The sequence below is a fragment of the Silene latifolia genome, chromosome 1, assembly GCF_048544455.1.
Source record: "Silene latifolia isolate original U9 population chromosome 1, ASM4854445v1, whole genome shotgun sequence".
Classification (NCBI taxonomy): domain Eukaryota; kingdom Viridiplantae; phylum Streptophyta; class Magnoliopsida; order Caryophyllales; family Caryophyllaceae; genus Silene; species Silene latifolia.
The window spans coordinates 3,409,860-3,419,682 of NC_133526.1; the positions used below are offsets into that span (position 1 = coordinate 3,409,860).

Here is a 9,823-nt window from a genome sequence, read left to right on the forward strand (position 1 = left end):
ATAGGAACATGAATGGAGAAAGGAGAATATAACAAGGTCATTAAACACAATTAGCATAATCAACTTATGCACTTCACTGTTACTGCATGAAACAATTTTACACGGTAAAACGGTCTTATTACACAAAAAGAATTCATTTATTAGCATTTAATGAATAAACATTTTTTATAAAAGTAAATCGCCTTTTTTTTTTTTTTTAGTGGTAGCCGGGTTAAACCTTGAAACTTGCAGAAATGCAGGGGTTGAGAGGTCCCGGGTTCGACTACCAGTTGGGGCGATGATCACTTGGCCACTGCAGCCCCCGAATGAAAGGGGTGACTTACATGGTCAATGTGGTGGTGCGGGAATGCATGGGCCCGGGGGATTCAACCCCCTCGTCATCAAAAAAAATAAAAAATTAATCGTCTTATTTTATAATTTGTGATGCTCTTCAGTTGTTCTAACATATGATGATATTTTTTAAAAAAAATATCATCTCATACATGAGTGACTTATAATAAAAGGCATTAGACAAAAAATAACCATCTCATACATCTTCATTTTATCAAAAGTAAAATAAACACTAAGAACAAAGTTACATTTTTCAACTTTTTTTCTTAGTTTAGACCCGTTGTACGATTAGACGGTCTTACAAGAGAGTTGTCGTTACATTATCGTTTGCACAATTCAAACCGGACTACAAATGGGCTTGTAACAATGTCAATTCAAACATGGGCTTATAGCATGCCTTGTACAAAATGCTTTCAGTCTTTCAAGTCCTTCCTCCAAAGCTGATGGCTCCAAAGCAAATGTAATTCTTAGCCAATTTCTAAAGCCCACAGTCACACCTACTCAAAATATGAAAAATGTCGGGCACACGTTAGAAAATCCAATCTCTCTATATACTAAGAGAATAAAAACTATGAAAAATTTTCCCTCCAAATGCACTTACTCAAATAAAATATAGTTTGAAAATTAGAAAATAAAATAATTAAAATACACATTTCATGATATTACCTAATTCTTTCGATTAGTTTTGCCGATCAATTTTTTTTTTCGGAAATCAACATGCAATGAGGTGATATGAAATTATCAATTTAATTTCTATCAAATAACGTTATTGAAAGACCTCTCACATGACGAGGGAAAAGAGTTATTTAATTTCTATTTTTTGCATATTATGTCTTCCATGGTCTCTCAATACCTTTTCATATATTCTCCATGTTATTAAAATGTCTCAGAAAAACGTCTGTATAAATGATACTGTAAAGGTAAAAACATTTCATATACCGCGCATTGCGCAGGAAATAGGCTAGTTTAAATAAATCGAATAAAAGGGTTGATTTAGTAGAAGATTGTTGTGTTTTACCTGGTAAAATAATCATGTTCTCTTCTTTAGCAAGCTTAATGCAGAAATCCATGTCGTCCTCGATACCTTCTAGTAGAGACATTTCAAGTTTTACCTGCAAAACACTAGATTTCAATACGGCACTAATCCTAAGGAATACATATACATTTCAGGTCAATTTGGGTCACTCATAAGACGGTATTATAAAAGACTTGGTGCCTAATTTCGCATCTTACCATCATAAACATCGCACCATCGGCTTTGTATGGGCAACTTAGAGCTGGAATCTCCTTTATTTTTTCATAGCAGATGTTGGCATCACACCGTAATATATCGATGATTTTCGTGAAGAAATTCTCGTCTGTCCGCTTAAGTATTTTTGGAAGCGCTGCCTGCAAATAACCACAAATTATTTTATGAGACAGTCTCATATAATTTTTTTTTTTTTATTTGACAACGATAAACTGGTATTAAAATAAAAGAAGTCAGTTACATATAATAATTATATCACAAGACGTAAATGTATATATATATATATATATATATATATATACTCCGTATATGCTAACCTGAATGAAGCTAACAGGGTCCGGAGATTTGTTCATAATTTGTTCAATGCGTTCAACAACCTGATATAATGATCGACAATATTATCGTTTTATCAATTGATTTTCTCGATTCGAAATCGAAAAGTGGGGATATTATAATAAGTAATGAGAAAAAAAAAAAAAAAATACCCCGGATTTAAGCAAGATGCCTTGAGTATCATTGACAACAAGCCAACCAAGACGCCAACCAGGAACAATCCATCGCTTAGATAAAGAGCCAAGGGTGATCACGGGAACTATGGACGCAAACTCGCCCATTGGCACAAAGGGATTATTTCCGAATGTAAGTTGACCATATACTTCGTCACTTATTATCATTATCCCAAGCTTTCTTGCAATTTCTGCTACCTAATAAATCATTTAATTTCAACAATTACAACAATATTCATATTCATATCCTATAAAAAAATACTCCGTCTTAAATCATTTATTGTCATGCTAATAATCACGTATACCAAGTTAGCTACACTTAGACCTGTACTCGGGCCGGGGTCTCCTGGCCAGACCCGGGCCAGGCCAGGATGGGGGCTTGGCCGGACTGACGGGCCTCACCAATTTTTTTTCATATTTTTGCTAAAAAGGAGGATCGGGCTGAAATTTTAGGACCCGGCAAGGCCAGAGCCATCGGCGGGCCAGGGTCGGGCCAGGCTCGTTCAGGCCATGTTGCATAAAATAACTAGCCAAGGTGGGTCGGGCCGGTCCAGTCCGTGCTGATGGCCAGCTCTAGCTACACTTTTAATACTGTGACGCATGTTCTAATTCACAAATGTCTCAAATCGGGCCAATTATTTCAAATTTAACATATAAATGCACTAAAAACATGGTCAAAGTATCGCATTGAAAACCATGCAGTCAAACGGGAAGAAAACAGAAAAATGGATGGAGTAAATAGCAGTCGATACGATACGTACCTTTTGCAAATGGTTGTAAGTGAAAACATTACCACAAGGATTTCCAGGATTAATAAGAACCATAGCAACAGTATTTGAATCAGCTTGAGCTTCAACTGAATTAAGATCAACTTCCCATCCATTTTCAGGAACAAGATCAAAATGTCTAGCTTCGAGTCCAATATAAGCCGACCGAATTTCGTAGTATGGGTAACCGGGTCTAGGTAGCAATATGTTAGCCCCGGGTCGAGACAGCATTGAAAGTGTTACATCTATTGCTTGTGTGCAACCAACTGTTAGGAATACTCCGCTTGCGGATAGCGTATATGGAAGATCGTACGATAAATACTCTGCTACGGCCCTGTTCAGTATCTTAACGTGAGTCGGTCTCTTGAAAGATTTACAGTCGTAAATGTGATAAAGGCTAATTGGAACTAAATTAACATGTGATTAATTTTTTCAAACAGGTTATTCTGTTAAATAATTAAGACGGAGGTATTATAGACGATAAATATCATATTCAATTCACGTATCATTGAATTTGAATAAGCAATAATATAATTATTAGTAGTAACTTACGTATAAAGTTTCCAATTATACACCTATGATATTCGTCGATTCGCGTAATTACGGCTAAATTAAGTTAATCATTCCGTTGAGAAACCAACCATATATCACGCATAGTTTCGTAGTCGAATATCGATACCGAGCACATAGTTTATACGGAAGATATAGTTTTGCATAGGTAACGCCTGAATAACATAGGTTGACAGTTGTATTACTTGTATACTAAGCCGTCATTAAATAAAATATCTTAGGATATTTATCTACAGATGAATTAATCTAAATAGTCTTATAAGAGAAATAGGTAAATAAATGACCGGAACGGAGGGAGCAGTTTATAGACAATTTCATCAAGCAACACTAACGAATTCATCAACAAATAATTCATAATACGTGTTATATTAGGAAATAAAAGTCGTCACATGTTGACATCCATTGGTAAAAGTAAATTTCTGTATAACCTTCTCATATTCACCAAATTTCGATATTTATACTCGGTATATAAATGGCTAATAATTAATGGAAAATCACATTTTATCAAAAATTCAAGTAACTATTAAAATCCACGAAACACACAAAAAATACAATTTAGTGACATTAAATGAAAAAGATTTAAAAAAAAATAAAAATAAAAGAGAGATGAATATACTTTCTAGCGGGGAGAAGACCGGTGGCGGTGGCATAAGAGTTGAAGTTACCGGACTGGATAGCTTCAACGACCGCATCTTCGGCATTACGACAAGTTCGAAAACACGGGAAAATGGAAGGATCACCATGGCCAAGTGCAAGCATTGACCTCTTATCATTAGGGTTCATCGTCACCATTATCATTGTTCTCGCTTCTCGTACCGTATAACTTTTTGTATTATTATTATTAGTAGTAGTAATATTCTTATTACTATTATTATTGTTATTTACATCTTCCTTGCTTACGAAATTCCATTTAATTATCTCTTTTGTTTCTCCCTTTGCCATGTTTTTTTTGTTTAAATTTTATTGGTCTAAGGAGTTTGTATGTAGCTAGTCTTCTTAGGCTTGTATATATAGAGAAATAAACGTAGTATGGGTTTTAAAACGTGGTTGGAATTAGTTAATTGATTAGTAAAAGGGTTTTCTAAACTATGCCCACTAGACACACATAGGATAAAAAAAAAAAAAAAAAAAAAAAAAAATTGATGTTTTTATGGGAAATTGAAATATCCTATTACTTTTATTTTTCTTTACAATAAATACATTTAATTATTTCCTTTTTTTTTCTTATCCTATGACTAATGGGCATATGCCTAATGGGCATAAGTTAGAAAAACACTAAAATAATAAAGGGTAATGAAAATACACGAATCCTAACTCCTAATAAATATTACCTCCATCTCACTTACGTTGTTTCCTTTTAATTTCAATTATTATCAAAAATTAAAATCTTTTATGTTGAAAAACATTTAAGTATATATAGGAATATATTGTAATCGTAATTGTAATTGTAATAATATTATAATTATTATGATTGATACGAGTGATTCCTACAGTTGCCTATTTAGAAGATTCATAGTGATTCCTACAGTTGCCTATTTAGAAGATTCTAAGTCTAGCCGTCTAGGTTTAGGGGTATGTCGAATACTGTATAAATCGTCTCTTGTCGTAATCTTGATAGAAAGAATGATTCAAGGATATCATAGTCCACGGTCGTCAAAAAAGACCGGCCATGAAAAAAAAAGGGCCTAATAAGAAATTACAGTCGGGGAGGTTTAGTCTGTAAATACACGATGCTTATTATCTATATCTATTTTTATATTTCGGTTTGAAGCAAACAAGTTCATGGTTACTGTATATTATGAAAAAACAGCCGTCAAATTTAACTAATTAATTAAATTAAATTATGGGATAATAAAGACACGGTGGAGTAAATAGCAATGTTAATTTGCTAGCCTGTTTTTATGGTTTTTCATTTGTTGGAACTTGGAAGTAACCATCAGCTTAGCTAATACGATATATAGGCCTAATGCTTGCCACTTCTTAGGACGTGAATCCATGCCAGCCAATTTCATGCCATACCGTAGTCTACGTCGCATTTAGACTTTATCCTAATATCAAATAATTTATTCCCACTAATAAATTTCTGTTATTTTATTGAAAATGTCTTAACTTAGTGATAAAACAGAGGTATTGTGATAATAGATTACAGGTTCGAATTCTCTTCCCCCTATATTATACTGTCACAGTAGATTTTCTGAGAGATCGTCTCTCACTACATTAATCAGTAACATTTCTTTGAGTTTAACCGATATTGTTATTACTCAGCTCATTTAACCTCAACAATTATTTTATATTTAAATACAACAAAAATCCTAATTCCGCCATAGACTTTAACTAATACGGTATTACGGTATAATCATTGACTGGCAATTAGTTCAGACCGCATTAATATTAAATTTTCGGTTGATATTGTTTACTCTACACCAAAAAAAATGGTCATCAAGTTGTAGAAAAATAAAATATAGACGGATGTACCATTTTGACATATTACGCTATAATCATTGACCGATAATTAGTTCAGACCGCATTAATATTAAATTTTCAGTTGATATTGTTTACTCTACACCAAAAAAAAAAAATGATCATCAAGTTGTAGAAAAATAAAATATAGACGGATGTACCATTTTGACATAGGTTTGGTCAAGGTAAGTAGAACATTCAATTCGCATGTATGTCCTCATCAATTGGGTTGTCTTTTAATTTTGATGGTGAACTAGTAGAAAAATCTTACAATAGAATGATGTAATTAATTAGTATATGTGTCGATATTAAGTGTAATTAAACATATGTATGTGTCGAATATTACATGCTATAATTGTTCATGTAATATTACAAAACGAGTTGAGTCGATCATGGCCATAAAAAGGAACGAGAAAGAGTTCATTTTTTATAAACGCCTTAAAATCCTTTATCTCAAATAAATTGATGATGAAACTAACTCAATGTATGTTAAAATATAAAATCATTCATCGAGACTCTAATGATAAGTGATAACATCATGAATCAACTATTTGAGCTGAAAATTGAGACTTCGTCAATAATTTCATACCTAAATATACTATGCCAATACGGCAATACGAGTATGTTATAGTAAAACGTAAATAATATCGAAACAAATGTTATTTTCACAATCCTATATACTTAAGGAATATACTCCCTAAAATTTATGTATGTATGTCGTTAGAATGAGCACATAGTTGTACAAATTAATGTAACATTATGGTTGATTCTTTAGATTCGTTGGTACCACCGGTCAATTTTCTTGAAATGGGTTGTTGACTCATGGATAAGGAGTGTAGCATGCACTACTTTTAGTTAGGTTTGCTTGGAAGTATGTTATTTACTTGGTATTGAGTAGCGGCCAATTTAGAGGGTTAGTAGGAGTGTCTATACCCATTAAAAAATGAAAATGTAGTAAGTTTTAGTTAAATTTTCAAAAAAAAACTCAAATTTATCTTATGACATTACTTGTTTATCCTTGTCAGAATTTTTCGTCCGCCTTAATTGCAAATCCTGCTTCCGCCACTGGTACGGAGTATCAATCAAGTCATGGTGGATTCGGGGAATGTCGTTTTCAAGTTGAGATAAACTCTTCCACTTAACACATTACACTTCCAATAAAAAAAATGGTAACTATATATACCAAAGTGATTATGTGTCATTAAAAAAATGGAACATATAAGATGGGACACAAAATGGGATTGGAGACTCGCACTGGTCATTTTCGACTTTGCGAGAATTAGAAACAGATTGAGTTAAGTCGAATCTATGTTGAATTCGATCTCGGGTCTGTTATTATCAAGTTGTTTAGGTAAATGATCAATTTGCAATAATAAACATTCAGGTTAAGTCATATTGGTCCGTGATATGGATCAATTATATATATCAGAGTGTTTATTTCTCATTAGGAGAAGCAATGAGACATAAAATAAAACATAAAATGGGATAACAGATTTGCACTGGTCATTTTCGATTTTGCAAGAATTAAGGGGCCGTTTGGTTCAAAGAGTTGGAATGGATTGGAATGGAATGAAATACCATGAGGGGATGGATTTAGAACCCCATACCTATTATTTATTGTTTGGTTCAATCTAAAATCATATAGAGGGGGAATGGAGTTAGAAACCTAAGTGGGAAGGTGGGTATGAGATTCCAAATTTCCAAGGGGTTGGGGTGGAATTAAAATCCATCAGGATTCTAACTCCATTCCAAAATGCCCCAACCAAACACTAGAATCACTCAAATCCATTCCATTCCATTCTAACACCCCCAACCAAACACCCCCTAAGGTTTATAAGTAGAGACGTGGAGTTATATAGGTCTCATCAATAAACTAGTGTAAGCATGATAAAGGACGTTATGAAGTTGTTAACAAACAAATGCTTTCGGTTTTTTCCGGTATATACTCCCTCCAATTTCCTTTTATCTTCCCTTTTCTTTTGGGCACAAAAATTAAGAAAGGGGAAGAAAGAAGGAATAAAGTAGAATAAAGTATTGTAAATTGTGTAGTTTATAGAGGAGAGAAAATAATAAAGAATGAATAATGAATAAAGAATAGATAAAGTAATGAGAGTTGTTGATTTTTTAGGAGAGAGAAATTAATAAAAGATGAATCCAGCTTACCAAAAAAGGAAAGAGGAAAGATAATCAAACTTGTATGAAAAAGGAAAGAGGGAAGATAATAGAAAATTGGAGGGAGTATTAATTAGTGACTCCAACGCAAAAGTTTAATCGCAACACATAAAAGTTAACTAAGGGCTAACAAACGATGTTGAGAATGATTGAATACATTGAAAGATGCAGTAAATTTCAAAAAAACGTAAACATCTAAAGGTTGCGGATTCTTCAGAATTAGGTTAGGAAATGGCTACTCCCTCTGTCCCGGTTATTTATTGTTCTTTTTTATTTTTGGGTGTCTCAGTTAATTGTTGTCATTTTTATTTTAAGAATTAATTTGATGAACAATTTGATCATTCACACCCAATTTGTTCCACTTATCATCTGTTAATTGGCCACTTTCTTTTTCCTTAATTTTTGAGCCAAAATTAAATGACAACAATTGATCAGGACGGAGAGAGTACTTCTTACGAGTAGTTACATGAGATCAAATACAAGTTATACAAGTGAAGTGATATGTGTCATTGTTGATTTGGTTTTTGCGTTGAAGTTCCTTGACTCTTGGATTATATATATAGCTTTAGATTTATATCAATCATATATTATATTAAAGCTGAAACCATCAGCCTAATAATATGCCACGTGTCATCAGCCTATCTATGTGCCATGTGTCATAACTTCAATTATTTAGTAATATTTTATTTAACATATAAGTGTTAGCAATTACCTAATTTGAAACAATCACCCAAAACACAAAATCAATTTAGAAATTCAAATTTTTAAAACTTCCCTATAATAACTGTTGAAATTTTGGCAAAATTAATTAATCTATTAATCAGTTTGGTCAAATTTGTCAACTTTTGAAAATTATTACAAAATATGAAAGGTATCTGAAAAAACTAACCATGCGCATACTCCATAATTAGACCTAACGTCAATTATTTAGTACTAATACTAGACTATGTATTATCTTCTGTCATTTTTTTATCACTAATTCCCAGTTTTTCATTTGATATCTCCATTAATATCAATATTAGTATTATGTTCATGAATTTCGCTATTACCTTCGACATTGGTTATCATTAGAAGAGGACTTAATGTAAGTACATAGTGATATAACTTTTGTAAATTTTTCATGAATTCTCTGTAACCGAAATTCGAATCTTGCAGCGAAATTCTACCGCATGTTTAGTTTTAGGATAGATTAGAATGTAATCTTTTTAAAAACGGCATATAAAAACTTCAGAAGGAAAGTTGATAATTTTAAGTTGATTTGGGCGCAATTTTAGGATAGAATTTTTGTACAATATTATTCTTTTACCCGTTCAAAATATCAATCTCGCACCGAAATTCTACTGCAATTTTAGGTTTAGGATAGATTAAAATGTACAACATATAAAAACTTCAGAAGGAAAGTTTCTAATTTTAAGTTGATTTGGGCACATTTTAATTTATACAATATTTTTTGATTGATTTAATTAAGAAAGGCATAGTTAGAGATTTAGAGATGTGGTCAGTTTTTATGCAATCAAATCAAAAGATTCAAAAATCAACGTTAACCTGGTCTAATTAAGGTTAGTAGATATGCTTTGTTTTCATTTATCCGAAAATCTAGCCCACAATTAAGTAACTAATTCATTTTTTTGGTGAGATTATATTAAAGGCTATATCCTTGCCTAAATTAACACGAGTGAGTATAGGAAACAATCTTATCTTTTCTTATATATTCCTACTAATTTTGTGATATCGGTTATATCGATTTATAAGAATGATAATGATTATTC

The 9,823-nt window shown here is 32.4% G+C and overlaps 1 protein-coding gene across 1 annotated transcript; it reads right to left on the reverse strand.

Annotated features, from left to right (window-relative positions):
- Window positions 1-506: 506 nt before the first annotated feature.
- LOC141593200 (nicotianamine aminotransferase 1-like) lies at window positions 507-4,435 on the reverse strand. The gene is made up of 7 exons (XM_074414137.1): window positions 4,039-4,435; window positions 2,847-3,186; window positions 2,065-2,283; window positions 1,897-1,956; window positions 1,564-1,719; window positions 1,349-1,442; window positions 507-827 (listed from the first exon to the last, which is right to left on the reverse strand). Exons 1-7 carry the CDS (start codon window positions 4,362-4,364, stop codon window positions 700-702), a joined length of 1,323 nt encoding a protein of 440 aa, XP_074270238.1. The 5' UTR covers window positions 4,365-4,435; the 3' UTR covers window positions 507-699.
- Window positions 4,436-9,823: the final 5,388 nt, after the last annotated feature.

Bases quoted from the DNA above. Each gene is read 5' to 3' on its own strand.
- LOC141593200 (XM_074414137.1), bottom strand. From the start codon at position 4,364: ATGGCAAAGGGAGAAACAAAAGAGATAATTAAATGGAATTTCGTAAGC. The intron at 2,284-2,846 runs GTACGTATCGTA...ATGATTTATTAG, and splicing joins CTTACAACCATTTGCAAAAG to GTAGCAGAAATTGCAAGAAA. The intron at 828-1,348 runs GTAAAACACAAC...TATTTTGAGTAG, and splicing joins GAACATGATTATTTTACCAG to GTGTGACTGTGGGCTTTAGA.